The sequence below is a fragment of the Hibiscus syriacus genome, unplaced genomic scaffold (assembly GCF_006381635.1).
Source record: "Hibiscus syriacus cultivar Baekdansim isolate YM2019G1 unplaced genomic scaffold, ASM638163v2 tig00014370_pilon, whole genome shotgun sequence".
In the NCBI taxonomy this organism is placed as follows: Eukaryota; Viridiplantae; Streptophyta; class Magnoliopsida; order Malvales; family Malvaceae; genus Hibiscus; species Hibiscus syriacus.
The window spans coordinates 251,394-269,965 of NW_024062323.1; the positions used below are offsets into that span (position 1 = coordinate 251,394).

The 18,572-nt window shown below is 34.9% G+C and overlaps 1 protein-coding gene and 1 pseudogene across 1 annotated transcript; both read right to left on the bottom strand.

The window, feature by feature from the left end:
• Positions 1–1,813: 1,813 nt before the first annotated feature.
• On the bottom strand, positions 1,814–3,957 carry LOC120207182 (uncharacterized protein At4g00950-like). The gene is made up of 2 exons (XM_039206697.1): positions 3,292–3,957; positions 1,814–2,125 (listed from the first exon to the last, which is right to left on the bottom strand). The coding sequence occupies exons 1-2, from the start codon at positions 3,886–3,888 to the stop codon at positions 2,042–2,044; spliced, it is 681 nt and encodes a 226-aa protein (XP_039062628.1). The 5' UTR covers positions 3,889–3,957; the 3' UTR covers positions 1,814–2,041.
• Positions 3,958–12,312: 8,355 nt separating this feature from the next.
• Positions 12,313–17,114, bottom strand: LOC120207126 (annotated as a pseudogene).
• Positions 17,115–18,572: the final 1,458 nt, after the last annotated feature.

Sequence of the window (18,572 nt, forward strand, 5' to 3'; positions counted from 1 at the left end):
TCAGCTCAGACTGTCATGAATTTTCTAATGAAAAATGATGAGTTTAAAACATATGATTAGTTGGGATGATCATTTTGTAACTACATATGATTAGTTTGAGTGATCATTTTGTAACTTTTTATAGTTAAGGGATTCAACAAAACAAAACCCTATAGTTAATGGATCATTTTTGTAATTTTTAATAGTTGGGGTTCTTAATAAAATAATATCCTTCGGATGACCATTCGTGTATTTTACCCTTATTACTAATGCTTTGATAAACATCAAGTTCGAATCTTGTCAGAAGTTTCATCTGAAAAATGATTCGCGAGTATTATTGTTAATTCTTGTGATATCTCAACTAAACTCAAGTAATAAATGAGAAAATTCAGAGGAGAAAAAAAGAACGATGTAATTAATATGAGTTAGTTCAAGTGATAAGTAGTTTGATATCGTTTAAGTAATATCTTGAGTTCAAGTTTTTGTATATGCAGAAAATTCTTGATGGAAAATTCACCCTTCATAATTAGATGTACAATGCGAATCGATCCAAATTTACTAAGGTAAAGCTTTAAATCAGGGAGGGGAAAAAAAAAAGGAACGATGTAGGTTGGTATAGCAGTTTAGGCCTATAAGGTTTCAAAGATTTCGTGCTTTGATCACCATCCCTTATTCCATTGAAAAACATAAAATAAATGAACTCTGCGCATCAGAGTTAAATTTGGGCTAGGGAGGATGACGCTTGCACATGGTTTTCTTATAGGGTAAATTATAAATTTGGTAACTAATTTTTATTCTCTCTCTTCTATTTTATCATTATACTTTAAATCTTTTCAATTTCCTTGCTGAACTTAATACATTGGGTGTTTTTGGTCACTCTCCCGATAAATAGTTAACGGCGTTAAAATGAGTTGTTATATAGATGCAAAACAACTTCGTTTTGGTTGAAATTTTGTTTTTATAAAACGGCATCGTTTTTTAATGCCGTTAACTATTTAATGGCGGAGTGACCAAATATGAGAGAGAATAAAGTTCAGTGACAAGAAAAACCCAATTTATTATGTTCAGTGAGGTAATTGAAATTTATTAAAGTTTAGTGAATAAAATAGGAGAGAGAGTAAAGTTTAGTGATGAAATTTGTAATTTACCCTTTTATGTCCAAAGTAAATTTGATGGGTCAATTCATAAACAATCAATAGTAAATGAATCCATATGGTTAGCTATCCTGTTGATTTTGACCGTTAGATGGATTGCTTACCATTTCCCTTTTATTCACTTTTGTTTATGACAATGGAGTGAAGGATGGATGCAACCCTTTTCAAAAAATTAAACAATTGGTGTAATTTCGTTAGATTGATGTAATTTCGTCCAGAAATAGGCGTCGTCTCTAAAATTAACACATTAACCAGACCCCTAAACATGGCGCAACAATCAAATTAATATGTAATTAGCATGAATGTAGTACTGCTCATAGTCCTTACAAAGATTTCAAAGTCGAGTACCATACCTGGATTGTCTGCAACAAATCTAATTACGGCCCATCCTTCTACCGGGACTCCGATGGCGTCCGTATAAGGTGGATCGATCAAGTTAAAGTTTGCACTACTCGGATTACAGTTCCGGGTACCGTATCCGACGATGTAGAAACTGCAGCGGTGACGATGGATCGGGTGGTTTCGGCGGTGACCGTGTTAGTGTCTTGGAAGATATATTGAACACTCCGCTTCCGAATTCGAGTACTTTGGTCCTTGTTCCATTGATGGCCTGTGTGTTATTCGAGTGATAAAAAAATTGATATTTTTTTAGTAACATTTCAGATTCGAATCGAGAAAACGGGATTACAAACTTACAAACCTCCCACTGTCCATGATATGATTGGCCTGTCTCGACATTTATTGCTACTAATACATACAAGACAACAGTCTTGAATCTTTCTCATATTGAAATGTTTTTACATGCACAATTCATAATTGCAGCAATACTTGGCTCTAAATTACATTTGATTGGTCATTTTCATTCACAGTAAAAGTATATCAAATCGGCTTTAAATGGATTGGAAATTTCAGAAGTCAGCCCCAGTATACCTATCCTTCTTTTCCCTCTTGCTCCATGGAACCACTTGCTTTAAGCCTTCATAGATGCTTGCCTGTCGTGTTCCACGCAACAATTCAAACAACTTTCCAGGATGAATATTTAGAACAAATCAAAAGGCAGGGACTTAAATGTGAAATAAACAGATTGAGGCAGGCGCCTACAATTTCAGAAAATTTTCTTTTGGTGCACACTTAATTTCTCTATGAAGGAAAGGATGAGTTATTCTGTATGCAAAATATCGAAGTAACTAAGTTGTCTAATTATGGTATTAGACCCTCCGCTATGTTAAATCAATGATATATTCTCTTTAATTTGACACAATTTGGTCCTAGTACTACTATAATGTTGTTAGTAGATCCAAAATTATAATACCAAAGTGATGGTCTGAATTTTTCTCTGTGTATGAATCATAGTGTCTGAGCATATAGACTAATATGTAGTGTCTTTTCCTATCAAATATTTAATGTTGCTGCATTTCCAAGTACTCAGGTTTTAGACCTGGGTTAATCTAAAACCAAGCCTTTTGTGATATTTAGGGATTGACACATGATTTTATATTAGCGTGCAAACATATAAAATTTTAGGTAGAGATAATAAATTATCAAAAGAAAACAAAATTTTAAGGACGATTGCTCCAACCGTCCGCCTCTCCTTAGGTTCCTCTATTATGATATTGCATTACTTAAAAAAAAGGTAAAGTACACAAATGGTTCCTCAATTATAAGATATTATTTTATTGAGTCTCCCAACTATTAAAAATTATAAATGATCCTCAACTATAAGATGTTGCTTTGTTGAGTCCCTTGACTATTAAAAGTCACAAAACGGTTACCTAACTGTTCATTATATTCCAAACTCATCATTTTTCGTTCAAAAATTAACGATAGTTTGAGTTGGATGTTAATCTGTTGTATGGGTTATGATAATCGTTTGAGATTATCGAATAAGATTTTAAAATTATCTCAGATAGTATATTAACATTCAGCTCAGATTGTCGTCATTTTTTTAAGGAAAATGACAAATTTAGAATATAATAAATAACCAAATGATAATTTTGTAATTTTTAATAATCGATGGACTAAATAAAATAACATCTTATAATTAGAAAATCATTTTATAAATTTTGACGGTGAAGTCTCAACAAACTAAATACCTTTAGTTGATACCATTTGTAAACTGTATCAAGAAAAGAAAAGACTAAAACAGAGAGATACATACCCAGAAATGGGATTTGGACGGAGGGAGATTATTGAAGCTGCCCTTCTTTCTCATCCTGGTGATACTAAAGTCACTGTATTCTTCTCCTTTTTCTCCATGAGAAGGGAACACATAATTCTTACCCCCAACATCGCTTCTCCTCCGAGAACCAAGAAACCCGTTGTTCCTTCTCTTGCTAAGAACCATCGCACCACCGTCATCATCATCATCCGCGTTCTCAGGGCTAAAGCTACCGGCACGAAACGAACCGCCGTAACGCTCACTTTTCACCATCCTAAAAGAAGAAGACAGAAGCCTACCCCTACCCACGTAAGGAACGTCCAATACGGCGGTGGGCGAGTTAAGTTTGTTGTTCTTGTTGGCTTCCTGCAATAGCAGCAACCTGGGGGGAAGCTCCAGGCACTTCCCAGCAAAGTCGTCGGAGAATGGGGTGACCGTGGTACAAGGCTTGGGTTTTCCCGGTTCCTCCTCCCACCCGAACGGGACCGATGCGGAGGCGCGTAACGGTGGGGTTAACGTCCCTGGTCTTTCCGGTGACACCTCCATGTGTGCATGTGGAGATGAAAACAATGGTAGCCTTGATGACTCGAATCCCATGGTTTGGCTGCTTTAAGAAAATGGTTACTAATTGTTTTTAACGTACGGGAAGGTTAGAGGAAAGAAAAGCCGTTCTTATAATGTAAAGCTCTCAACTTGAACCTTAAGTTAAAAAAAAAGACTTGAAATATAAGCTTTACAAATTAATATGGAATTCTAACTAAATACATTAAAGGATTGAGTTCTATGGTTGTTATTAATCAACGTTGAATCACCCTATTAGCTATTAACGAACGTTGAATTACTCTACTGTAGTTGTTAGTGTTCGAATTCGTGACCAAGAACAAAAATGTTCATTTACCAGCTGAATTAAATTGGTTTGTTCTGAATTTTTAAGATTAATTTATGAGTATGAATCAAATCTGATTATTTTCTACTTAAATTATTATTATTATCAAATATTCATTTGAAATATATAAAATTATTCATTTACAAGCCGTCTTCTTTAACGTAATTTTTTCTCTCAATATTTTTATGCCATCTTTTTTTCTTCCTTTATTTTTTTGTTTAGCCGGCGATTACACTAAATTTTGATACTGGTTGCAGACCGCCGGTGATTATTAATTTTCTTGTTCTTTTTCATATTATGTTTTTATTTATTTTTCTTGACTTTGTTCAATTTTAAATAATAATTTTTATCCTTGTGACACGCTTTTTCTCTGTTCTTTTGGCACGTACCTTATATTTTTCGGTAAGTTTTTCACATATTTCTGCAGTCGTGTTGGTGTTTCCACAAAGATCCTCACGACATTTTTTTCTGATTAGCTGGTCGGTAGGCACATATTGTCAAATCCCCTCTTTTGTAAATGGTCGTTTGCCGATATAATTAGAATTGTGTAGCGACGCAGTCTGCTAAATTGTTTGGTTCGCTCACCGCTCCTTTATCACATCGTAAAACTTCTCGTTCGATAGAGACAATGAATTTTATGAAAGTTACTGGAATGTTCTGATGTTTGGAAGGTTTCATTCTCTTCATATATTTGAGTTTAATATTTTTATTTTATGTATGAGTTTTTGGTGACCATTATCTCTAATTTTTTCTTTAGATGCATTGTAATTTTGATTCTTTAATTTTTATTAATGAAATTCAATTACGATTGTTAAAAAAATTATTCATTTACAAAGCACCAAATATATTCATGGTTACCCCCAATCATAAAAGCACTAAAGTAGGAAAACATACGTAGATGGCGTACCCCTTTAGAATATCTTTCACTAAAGGTACCTAATCTTTCCAACTTTGAATATAAAATAAAAGGTGAAGTGGATACCACAAGGTTTTAATTCATATGCCCAAGTAATTTGCGTATATTATTATAAAAGTTTTGTTTGAGTTTGTCTCATATATAATAAATATATAGATTATTCCACTTATAATTATTTATTAAATAATTTCTTTTAGAAAGAAAAAATATATATATAATAATTCTATTGATTTATGTTACATCTGCAATAAAGTGTTTGTAGAATGTTCACCTGGTTTCTAGGTTTTGTCTTGGGTCGTCCACTTAGTTTTTATGGTGGGTCTTCCAATAGAGATTTTCTACATATACAAAGACTCGAACTCGAGACCTTACTTATCCGATATCAAGTTGGTTACCACTTAATCCATCCACAAAAATCACACTCAAACAATATGATTTGTGCATTACTCGTGATGTACATGTATGCTTAACGGGAAATTAATTACCAATCATTAATGCACGATGTACATTGGCCAGATTTATGGTCACCATCGTGGGTTATTGCAAAGAAAACATAGGTTCAATGCATAATATTATTCATGAAAAGAAAAGAGACGAAAGCGATCGAACGCTTGTGGAACTTATACTCCCACGACCTTAAAAACCCTATAAATGTCTTGGTCGGAGAACATAGCCATAATGCAATAAAAGCCCCTTAAACAACAAGTTTAGCGGATCAAATATCAAGCCTCGGCCGTTTCAGCCATTAAAGGTTATAACTTTTTTAGATTTAATTATAAAATAGTTGTCTAAACAATATCAAAATAGGTGTCTAAATTTCTTTTTGAATCATTCAAGTACTTAATGGTACAAATATTATCACTTTAGGTGTTTTGATCGTAACAATCATTAAATAATCTCTTTAAGTAACAAGTGTCACATTTATAAAATTTTGAAACTTTTATTTTAAAAATAAATAAATAAATAATATTAAAAAATTAAAGAAAAATTCCCCAACCTGCGTCCCCCTCCCCTACAATGGCCAAAGTTTAAACGGATGTCTAAACAGTCGCTGCCACATTAGGCTAAACATCCTATTACCACAATCGACCAAAGAGATTAAAGAGATCGGTTATTTGAGATTTTAGGGATCATGGATTGAAGTGTAAGGATTTGAGAATTTTGAGTTTTAAGATGATAGCCAGGGTTTTGACCGGTCAGTGGGTGGTCGACGACATATGGGTGGTCATTCGTTGACAGATGGGTTATCGGAGATGGCCAATGATCGGAATAAAGTGGACTAGAATAAGAAATTTTTTAGACTTTGATGTTATTTTTTAGATTTTAAAATTTTAAAGTTTTTTAATGTTAATTTTATGTTTTTAAATAAAATTTTAAAACTATATATATAAATGTGACACGTGTCATTTAACAGGATTTTTCAACGACCGTTACGTTCAAGGTACCTAAAGCGATAACATTTGTAACGTTAAGCACCTAGATGATTCGGGAAAAAAATTAAACACCTATTTGAGAAAAAGTTATAATTTGGAGGCTTATTTTATAATTAAACCTTTTCTACATTAATCATCACCGCCGGCTCCTTTCCTGTCACGTGCTAAAAAATCGAGTATATACAACTTCATTATCGAATCATGAGACTTCAAAAAAAAAGTCATTCATCTTCATCAACATTTACCCTATGTTTTAGGTTATTATTTTAGAGATAAAAGAAGATAATTTTTTATCACTTGCAACAACAACAAAAAAGAGAGGATTCAACCTCTCACCGGAAGTTATTCAAATACACTAGTCGTACTTAAGATTTTTGACTATCATAATTAACGATTTTTGATCCAAATCAAAAAGAATGAATCGTAAAAAAACATATACAATATTCATCCACCAATGTTACTTTAATTAAGGGTTTGGTAGAAAAAAATGGAGGAACGGCATTAAAAGCAGAGGACTGTGTAAGCCAGCTTATGTAATGGCAAAGTCAAAAAGGGGGAGAAGACAGGTTAACTAATAAATGATTTGTCTATAAGAGACAAAGCTTATAAGGAGAGTGGTTGAATCGTAAGGGAAAAGTAAGTAATAAATGTAAAATTAGCTGACCTTATTCCCATATGTAATTGGGTAAGAGGAGGTAGGATAGTAGGTTGTTCCCAACGTTAGGTTGAGAGCAACTTCCGTGGGAGACCTCCGGTAGTCAGAATTATCAATTGTCCACCGTAAGATTTGATCTCACGACTACTAGATTAAGAGTCTTGCGCTCTACCAACTGAGCTGGACATGCAATTAGAAAAGTAAGTAATAAATGTGTATTATGTTATTTTTAAGGGTAAAGTACAAAAATGGTCCCTCAACTATAAGCTACTATTTTATTAAGTCACTTGATTATTAAAAGTTACAAAACGATCCTCTGACTATAGAGTGTTACTTTGTTGAGTCACTCGACTATTAAAAGTTATAAAATGATCATCCGGTTATTCATTATGTTTCAATTTTATCCTTTTTCGTTAAAAATTGAGGGTATTCTGAGTTAAAAGTTACTCTACTAACTATGATATGATAAAATTTGATATCAAAATCTCAAACGATTATCATATCTCAGTCCTCATGTTAACGTTTAGGTTAGACAATCGTCAATTTTAACGGAAAATGACGAGTTTGGAATATAATGAATAACCGGTTGACCATTTGATAACTTTTAATAGTCAATAGACTTAATAAAGTAATATCCTATAGTCAGGGGACCATTTGTGTACTTTGTCCTATTTTTAATTAGAACCTAAAAAATGTTGGGTATCTCCTTTGACTTTAGGCCTTTTTTTTCCCCTTTGAGAAGCCATCAAATGGCTCTCATTTTCCTTAATTTTCACTATCTGTAAAGGCTAAAAGCCGTGCTCATTACAGAATCCTTCATCGGACGTTTTGACTTATGCAAATCCCAGAAACAAAAGGTATACAAAACGTGGCCAGGCAAGGATGATTATGTAGATGCATGGATGAAGGGAAAAGCAGGTCCAGAAAGCAAGTTTCAATCAAATTTTTGTATTGGGAGTGTTCGGTAAACAACTGATAGTTGATAACTTATAGTTAATTTCAGTAGTTGGTTTGATCAAATGATTTGATTAGTTTATTTGAGAAACTAATTTGATTAATTGTTTATATAAAAATGTTCGGTATAATTTAGTTGATAGTTGGTATGTGTAAAATGACAAATAAGAGTGTGATACATTTAGTTATTAAGTACATATATGTTTTATAATACTTTAGTCTTTATTGAGGGTAAAATTATTCGGATAAAATACTTTTGACAAGGAATTAAAAATTCCTTAAAAAAATTAGTGAATATTTTTAAAAATTTTGAATATATTTTTTAAATTTAATATTTACAAATATTAACCTTTTGAGATTGGTACATACCATTAACTTTGTATAAAATATCAACACTATATTTTTTTTACTTTCATGTTTTACTATATTTTCTTATATATATTTGATAATCTACAACTAAAAAATAAAATAAAATAATAAAATAAAATTCTAGCTTAAATATATTAGGATGAATGCTATTTCATTATATTAACTTAAATATGTCATTTACCATCTTGTTTTACAACCAGTTCTTTCAAACCGCTAGATTTTCTAGTATTTTCATTTTCAGTTTATTTTATAGAATAAGTTATTTTAAAAAGGTGTTTACTAAACACTAAAATTAAAAGGTTTGATTATCAATAACCTATTTATGTTCACATAAATTAAAAGTTCTTCAAAAAGCTGTTTGCCAAACGTTCTCATTATGTTTCACTAATTAAATTTTTTTCTCAATAATAATCTGTTTTAATAAGCAAATAATCATCGATTAGTGAACTGGAACCGAGAATGATTAAAGCGTATAAAAAACACGACAATCACTCTCCGTCCTTTTCCTACTTAATTACGAGCACATGCTGAATATATTATGTTCTTTGGCTCTTTGCCCATTTCCTTCTTCATGTTGAAGCTTTTCACTTTGCTCTTCTTGTCCAAGCTTTTAAAGTACCGACAAGTCACCAAGCACCATTGATACACATATCATTAATTATCAAAATAATTTATTGAAAGTGACTTATAGAAGAACATGAACCAATCGATTTTAATAATTAAAGGGATGATTGTTATTACTAAAGATCTTGGGTTCGATCACATGAGACTATAAGATATTTTAACGTTCATTGGATTACTACCTTTTATTTTCCCTAGAAATCACTGGTAAAAAACAATGCAGCTGAGCCATGGAAGAAATCTTGATGATTTGGATGGTCATAAATGGGAGTAGTTGAGTGAAGCACTTCTCTATAATGCAATTCCATTTCCTTGGGCAAGTGTAAATGAGCTGATCATTTGAGACCCATCATCGTTATTGTCTTCCACTGACCACACTGCCAGCAGTCACCGACAGAGATGGCATGGGATTCAAATCTGATGAGTTTTAATCCGACTCGATCCGATTAGGTCAGATTTTTTTAAAAATATTTTAGGTTCGGGTGGAGTTCAATTGATCTGACCCGAAAAAAATTATAATTTTACCTTATATATTGAGTGACAACTGTAATAATACTCATATACATATTATTTTTCTCAATTAAATCTCCATTTTTATTGAATAAAAGTAATATTTTTAACATATATATTAGAGAAAATAACTTCAGTGACCGAAAATGCCTTATAATATACGATTTTGACCAACTTTTTTTTGATTTGCCAAAATGAAATTTACGTTAGTCCAAATTCGTTGCGATAGTCCAAGTTCACGTTGCGATTTTGAAAAATCGCAACGACTGGTGGTATTGTATTTGTTTCTTAAGAATTTTCTCAAAAAAGATAATATCCGCGCGGATGTGTTGAAGACACGTATTACCACGACCACGACCCGACCCTACCCGAGACGGGACGAGACGGCGACATCGGTGGTGCGCGAGAGTCCCCCTTATTCTCTTTCACTCAACAAGGAAGTGAGAAATCAAGCCTTAAATACTCATTCCCAATAGTGTTTCTAATACTATGTGGGATTGAGCATTGCAAACACTTAAGAATCTTTTACACTATCGCAACACATTATTTATTGTTTCAAATTAAGATCTTACAAATGGCTTGGGAATCTTTTACACTATCGCAACACATTCTTTATTGTTTCAAACTCCACGTGAATTTGGAATAGTTAAAATGTAAACTTATTTTGGATTTTTCACTATCGCAACACTTTTTCACTATCGCAACAACACGTTTTTCAAACTCTCGCAACACATTTTAACTATCGCAACACATTTTTCGAAATCGCGTTGCGAATCTTACAATCGCGTTGCGAATCTGGATATTCGCGTTGCGAATTTGGAAACGGGGTTGAAAAATTAGAGTTTGCGTTGCGAATTTAAGATTGCGTTACGATTTTGTTGGTCATTTTGGCAAATCTAAAAAAAGTTGGTTAAAATCGTATATTATAAGGTATTTTCGGTCACTGAGGTTATTTTCTCTATATATTATTTCGAGTCGGGTCGGGTTCAAATTTTATCCTAAAAAGACGGGTCGGATTCAAGTTAAGTATATATTTTATGAGTCTAGTGGATGATATATAATTTCGAGTATGATCGAATAAACCAAAAATCTGACCCAACCTGACCCATGCCCGTACCATTATCAAAGTTTTTAGTTCTACCATCGGTCTCTGGATGTGACCAGGGGGAATGATTCTCAAATCACATGGAATACGAGATGAAACGAACTAACGTGTTATATTTTTACAAAAATAAATAAATTCGGATTTCAATGATAAAAGTGTTAAATATAATGATAAAAATTTAAAAATTGATCTTAATAAATCATAAAACAAATACAATTTCACAAAAAAAAAATCTTAATAAATATGAGATGATACTTTGAAAAATTGTAGTGCCGAAAAATTGCCCAATAAAAAATGCTAGGGCCCATGTTATTGGACCTCATGAAAATGAAAGACAGAAAAAATTAAAATTATATTTTTCAAGAAAAAAAATCTAACAAATAAACCCATACAAAATATTTGAAATAAAGACTTACGATTATAAGTATGACCCACCAAAATATATACAATTAACAATATAGTACTTTATTAGGTGATATTAAAAAATAAAAGAGGACTGTTTAAATTGACAAAGTCTTAACCGTCATTATCAAGTGGATTTTCTACCAACTTGTAATGCCTAATTTCCCCATCCTCAATTTGGTTGTGCTAAACAACCCTTCCTTGGACATCTTTATAATATTAGTTGTATAAAATTTAGTAACCATTTTCTAATAATTATTCAATTATTTTTAAAAATGTGTTTAACTAAAATGATTATTTGTCAGTGACGTGTACTTTATCCTTATTAGATCGGTCCAGCACTCGTTAAAACCACGAAAGCGGTACCCGACCCATCGAAGGACCGGACACTTTCGGCATTTAATCGAGGACATATAGTGTGGATAAGACCGTGCAATAGGGACCAGCAGCTGCAGCAACACAGCATTTTGGGCACGGCTAACTTTTGGACAGCACGTTGGGGTCCTCTGGGCAGAGAGCACCAGTGAGCCGGTTGGTTCCAAATGGTGCCGAAATCGACGGGGTTGGACCCATGGTAAATAGAGATGACAACGGACTGGGTATTGGTCTCCCGTATCCTTCCTTGTTTAAAAAATATATACTCGTCTCCGCTTAAAAAATCGCGAGAATTTAAACGAGGATCCCCATCGGGTAATCGGAGAAAACCACGAGAAAACGGGTATCTCCGTTTAGTATAAACAGTTATTTAAACGGATATCGGGCATGATATATATTTAAATTAAATATATAAATATTATATATTTTTTAATTTAAATTAAATTTATTAATAATATATATATATATATATAATAATTATTTTTAATATTTATCGAGCCGAGTATCGGGCCGGGTAATCGGGGCAGGAATTACTAAACCCGTCCCCGTTTAACATAAACGATTTTTCTCCGTCCCCGTTTAGCATCGGTTTTCGATTTTTTCCGTCGGGTTCGGGTTTTTTTGCCATCCCTAATTAGTAAAAACAACAACCGAGTGATCGAACCAACCAACAATAAACTAAGTGATTGATTAAATGCAAACACATTTAAGCCGAAGCCACACCATCACCCAACAATGCGAGTGTCTGCAACATGCTTCCGTTTCTAAACATGGAAAGTCTTCCCCTATTGTCTTACCATAAACAATACCAAATATAATATGATGGGATTTCAAGCTTTTTCATGTTTCTGAATCCAACCTTACAATAGTCCCTTCTCCCTCCAAAGATGAGGCTGGAAATTTGCATTTTGTACTGATTTTCTTCACCTCCTCGATCGAATATATGAAGATCTTTCTCACCATCTTACAGAATTCCCTGCAATTTAAATAACAAAATAAGGGTAAGCATTTTATCTAAAAGCCAGCCATGAGAAGGCCACAAAAAGTGGTTTACTTACAGCCAGGAATCATTGCCCGCAAGCATCATGTCACCCTAGTCATCGTAAAAAAACGGACCATTTACTACGGGGAGAAAGCTCTCCCTCGATATCGAACATTTTCTCCAGCTCGTTTATGAGATCGTTGTATCCTTTCAATGAAGCTAAGTCGACGGCACGACCGACTGCAATGCCTTGCATTTGTACCTATGGAATCCACAAATCTTGTTTTTCATAAGAAATGAACCTAAATAACCTAAATAAATGCGGAGAATTTACCTTGGCACGTGTTCTCACCGACGTTGCAGTTCCCTGCTTAGCCTGTATCTCCTTGGTTGACGTCTCTGATGTTGCAACTTGCTTTTTCTCCTTGGATAAATTTGAAGTTTCTGTATTTTGATCAATTGGGGATGAAGCTATATCGGTCACACTCTCACTGCATTACGGCCATCTCTCAAATTGAACCTGAACAACCTGCAACCTGAGGACATTTCCGAGTTTTCCCCCTTTTTCAACTAGGTCATACTTCAGGCCTTTGCATGGTCGGGATTGAACCGAAGATGAATCCACTGGATTGCGAAAAATGTTTAGATAGACATTTAGAAGAGGCGAAGGTGGCCAGGCATTTTCAAGTTGAGTCATTGAGTTATAAACTCTGCTACTATTGATAAGACTGTTATTAACTTCTTTCTGTCTCATTGGCCAGATAACTTGGCTGTCACGGCTTTGGACTTCAGCTGTGCTTCCAGTTCCGACTTGGGTGAGTTCGTGAGACACGGTTGACCCGTGACACCAGAAGGCTGATCCATCTGAATTTGAAGTCATTTCCGCAACTTCAATAATTGAATCCTAAAGTTAATAAAGTCAGCACTCATGAATCTAATAAAAATGCTTGAAAGGATCATTTTCCCGCACCAGAAGCCAGAATATAAACCGGTCGTGGTCTTTTGTTCTTCGAAGCCGGTTGTACAACACCAATGGAAGTAGAAATCGCAAATGGCTCTATTTCCCAAGGAGAAACTCTCCCTGGCCTTTGTATTATTGCAGGTTCATCCCATTGAACCTCAAAGGAGAAATAGTTGGACAGAACTACTATAAAAAAAACAAGAAAAAGAGTCAAGTTAGCATTTCAAAATCACGGATTGAAAGCTATATTCAACCATTAAGGACCGCCATTTAGATTCTGACCAATGTGGGGAAATGTCTCCAATGCCGACTATGGTCCCGGTGAACTTGATTTCGAAAAAGGGTCAGAAACAACAGAAACACATGCCAAAGGAGAATCCATTTTTAATACCTTCTCTCAGGGGAGTCTTTATTAGGAAGTAGTTGAAGAGAAAGCAGTAAAACGTTTATTGAAGTAAAACATTTATTGATACTCTGATTACAATACAAGGGCTGCTGTGTTTATATACTGCACAGGTAGCTTAACAGAATAACCTCTCTTAACAACCAGCTTAACAGCTTCCTAACTGCCTAATATTCTTCTAAACATACTCATTCTTCTAACATTCTCCCTACTTTCTCAACCTTCTTGACAAAAAGATGAACAATTGAGTCGAAAGTGCTGATGCTTCCTTCCGTTCACTTTGAATCGAAAGTGTCGATGCTTTCGATGCTTCCTTTCATTCTTCTTGAACCGAAAGTGCCGATGCTTCCTTCCGTTCACTTTGAATCGAAAGTGCTTATGCTTCCTTTCGTACTTCTGATTCACCTTCATTTCTTTGTTCTTCACCCTCTTTTACCAGATTCCTTGAAAATTTTTTTATGGACTTTTAGCTGAGAAGCTTTCAAGTCCCATAACACTTTTGAGATATAAGCAATAAAAGCAACAAAATGAATGCAAAATTAAACTTCTGTTTACTTACACAAAAAAATTATACTACTATGCAGAAATAACATCATGGTCTCCAGTGTACCCATAAACGGAATCTCTGTTATAAGTTCCCATTGGCAGAATTATTAACCTGAAGAGTGTGGTGATCATAAGCCTCAATCCATTTCCCGCCTATTAGACCCAGCGTTCGGAATATGGGGGAATTTTTAAGCGCAGAAGCGACACTACCCATCTGGCGAGCGCGAAAATGGCTCTGAATCTCAGTCTCATTGCCTCGATTTCTCAGAAACTCCCTTGCCATGCTCTTCCTCCCAAATCCACTCTCAGATCTCCCAAGTTTTCCATGATCTCCACCATTCCTTATGGCTCCAAAGATGTTGGGAATCTGAAAAAGCCTTTCGCGCCTCCACGGGAGGTGCCTGCTCAGATCACCCACTCCATGCCGCCTCGTAAGGTTGAGATCTTCAAATCTCTGGAAGGATGGGCCGAGAACAACATCCTGACTCACTTGAAACCAGTCGAGAAATGTTGGCAGCCCGCCTACTTTCTCCCGGATCCTAATTCCAATGGTTTTTATGACCAAGTCAACGAGCTCCGGGAAAGGGCAAAGGAGATTCCCGATGATTACTTTGTCGTTCTGGTGGGTGATATGATCACGGAGGAAGCCCTTTCCACTTATCAAACAATGCTTAATACCTTGGATGGAACTCGCGATGAAACTGGTGCTAGCCTTACCCCTTGGGCCATTTAGACCAAGGCATGGACTGCCGAAGAAACCGGCACGGCGATCTGCTTAATAAGTATCTCTATCTCTCTGGAAGAGTGGACATGATGCAAATGTGATGAGAAGATCATAGAAACCGCCATAATTCGTTGCAATCTCATGTTTCCTGATGCAGTAAACGACGCCGGTTTAGCAGCCGTTGCCGCTGCCGAAGACGCCGATGACATTTTCTCCTCCTCTTCCATGCAGCGAAAGAACAAATGAAGTCAGGACCGTTTGGCGAATGATACCATATTAGGAAGTAGTTGAAGAGAAAGCAGTAAAACGTTTATTGAAGTAAAACATTTATTGATACTCTGATTACAATACAAGGGCTGCTGTGTTTATATACTGCACAGGTAGCTTAACAGAATAACCTCTCTTAACAACCAGCTTAACAGCTTCCTAACTGCCTAATATTCTTCTAAACATACTCATTCTTCTAACAGTCTTCACCCTCGAATCTCATCTTGAGACGCATGCCAATGGAGAATCCATTGTTAATAGCCTCCAGGTACTTGTTTACTCCTATTATGAATTGGCTTGTCCTGAACATGAGCAGACGAAAGAAACTCGATCCCGAGATAAACATAACTACAAGTACAAACAAATGATGTTAACCATATTGCACCAAGAGATAAAATTAGATCCGTGGCTTGTAGAACACAACAAAGAAAGTCTGAGTTGTAACTGCATGAGCAGCAGTAGCGAGCCTCCTAAATGCATGCTCTGGCTGGATATGACCGACGAAGGCATTGTGCTTTGTTGATGAGCAAGCCGCCGAACCCCAACTCTTACTTCTCCATTATCACCTCTAACAAAACATGCCGGTGCGGTTACAACCAAAGATAATGCACACACAAACTCACGCACAACATAAGATAAAGTTCCAAGATACCGAGTACCTGAGGAACACGAATGCATCTCCCGCAACCAATCTCTTAGAAGTGATAAAGGTGCTCCACCCAGTTGTAAGTAAATGTCCCCGCGGTTTCCCTGTTCGTTCGTAATTAAACATCGAGGAAAGACCAAGAAATGAACAGGAGAGCTTGGAATGTGTTCTGAAAGCAAATCCGAAATGGCACGAAAACATTACCCCTAAATATATGCTTGAACCGCCACTCGTACCCGTGAAGATCCTTGGCAATCAACTCCTGAGTTGGAGTAGCTTGACTCATATCCTGAACAAAATAAATAGAAACGGAATTCTAATCAAACACCACAATGCAACAGTCTAACAAGGACAATTAACGTCATAAACTGACTTATTACCAATGGAGCAGGCACTCGGTAGCATGCTTTCGGAGGACGGAAAACCCTCCATGAGTGCTAGTGTCCGATGCTGTTAAAATCTTACAGAAGGAATGAACTGCCCTCTTCGGAGCCTCGATTGGGAATGGATCAGGACTCATCGGCTCACTTTGCTGCAATTATATTATAAGTCGTCAAGCATCGAAAGTTCGAAACAAGTGTTTTCCTTGTTTCTATACAAGCGTTATGAGTGAAATTGTGAGGGATAGCATTCACTTACATCTGCTTCAGGCTGCAAAGTGATCTGAGCATAAACTTCATCGGTCTCTAGTTCAGCCTGCAGAAGAAAGTAATAATGCGGTGATCTCTTCGAGTTCGAAGAAAATAAAACAATTCAATACTAATAAAGCACTGAAGAAGATACACTAGAGCTAAAAAAACAGCAAAAAAAATCTCTGAAGCAGGCAAAGTCTACCCCATTAGCGGAGAACGGAGAAGATCCCCCCGGTAAGAGTCGAATAAAGGGAAAAAAATAAAATAATAACAAAACAGAGAATAATAAGACTAACCAGACACGGCTATATATGTATACATAATATAAATGAATTCATTGTTGGTAGGTAGTTCGTTTCCGACTGAAGAATTTTCATTATTATTCTTTTTTCCCTCGTTTTTATATAATCTCTACAATGATCAAACTTTGCTCCATCGTTATAGCTTAATTTCCATACTCATATTAGTAATATTCGATAAAAAGTTTTCCCTTTGAACTAAAACGCTCAACCATTGCTAATCTTGTATTGAAGTTTAAAACTCCATCACATTAGAAAGAGATAATTGCAAGAGCAGAAATAAATAAATGGAGAAGAAAGGTGAGTTAGACAGTGTCAGGGCACACTCTTTGGGAGGGCCCCATTGGGCGGGGGAGAAATCTGACCAAACCATGTGTAAATGGGGATGGTCCACACAGTACACGTCAGAACTGCAACCTCATAAAGCTAGCCACGTGGTGTGTCGTTTTCGTACCAGCGTGTCATGATCCGACTTGTGTTGCCATCTCCCATTCAGACAGGATATGGGATTTTTTTAGTAAGTCGGATTAATATACGATTAATATACGGTGTTATTAGATACATTAAAAGATATTTGATAAATTCAGTTTAGCGCTATCGGAAATATCGAGTAATAATAATATAATAGGTGGAAATCATGAAGAAATATTAAAAAATTTGGCAACCGACAAACTTAGCTTGTCGGTTTGTGTCGATACTTTATAAAAATATATTGATCCATATAATATAACATGTAAAAAAATGACAAAACCGGTCTATAAATGACAAAACATGTAAAGCGCTACCGGATATATTGAAAGTATCAATACTTTATAAAAATATATCGATCCATAACAATATAACAAGTAAAAAATGACAAACAATATAACAGAAAAAAACAAAACCGTCAATAAATGACAAAACAGTTAAGCGCTACGGATATATTGAAAGTGTCGATAATTTATAAAAATGTATCGATCTATAACAATATAACATGTAAAAAATGACAAAACCGGTATATAAATGAAAAAACAGGTAAAGCGCTACCGGATATATTGAAAGTGTCGATACTTTATAAAAATGTATCGATCCATAACAATATAACATGTAAAAAATGACAAAACAGGTAAAACACTACCGTATATGTTGATAGTGTCGATACTTTATTATAAATATCGACACTTTTGGAATTTAAAAGAGAATAAATTATAGCGCTAATAAAGTGTCGATACTTTATAAGAATGTATCGATCCATAACAATATAACAGTAAAAATATGAAAAAATCGGTCTCGAAATGACAAAATCGGTAAAGAGCTACCAAATATGTTGAAAGTGTCGATATTTTATTATAAGTATCGACACTTTTGGAATTTAAAAGAAAAGAAGTTATAGCGTCAATAAAGTGTCGATACTTTATAAAATATATCGATCCATAACAATATAACAGATAAAAATGATAAAATCGGCTCGAAATGATAAAATCGTAGTAAAAAAGTGTACTTGTGTGGTCATTTTTATTTCATAATTTTCATTTTTTAATACAAAAGTTAAATATTTTAAGCAAAACCAAATAAGAAAGAACAAAAACTTTGCAGTAACAAAAGAATAACATTGG

Coding starts and splice junctions, on each gene's coding strand:
- LOC120207182 (XM_039206697.1), bottom strand. CDS start 3,888: ATGGGATTCGAGTCATCAAGGCTACCATTGTTTTCATCTCCACATGCA. Junction 2,126..3,291: donor CGTCCAAATCCCATTTCTGG/GTATGTATCTCT, acceptor GGAACACGACAG/GCAAGCATCTATGAAGGCTT.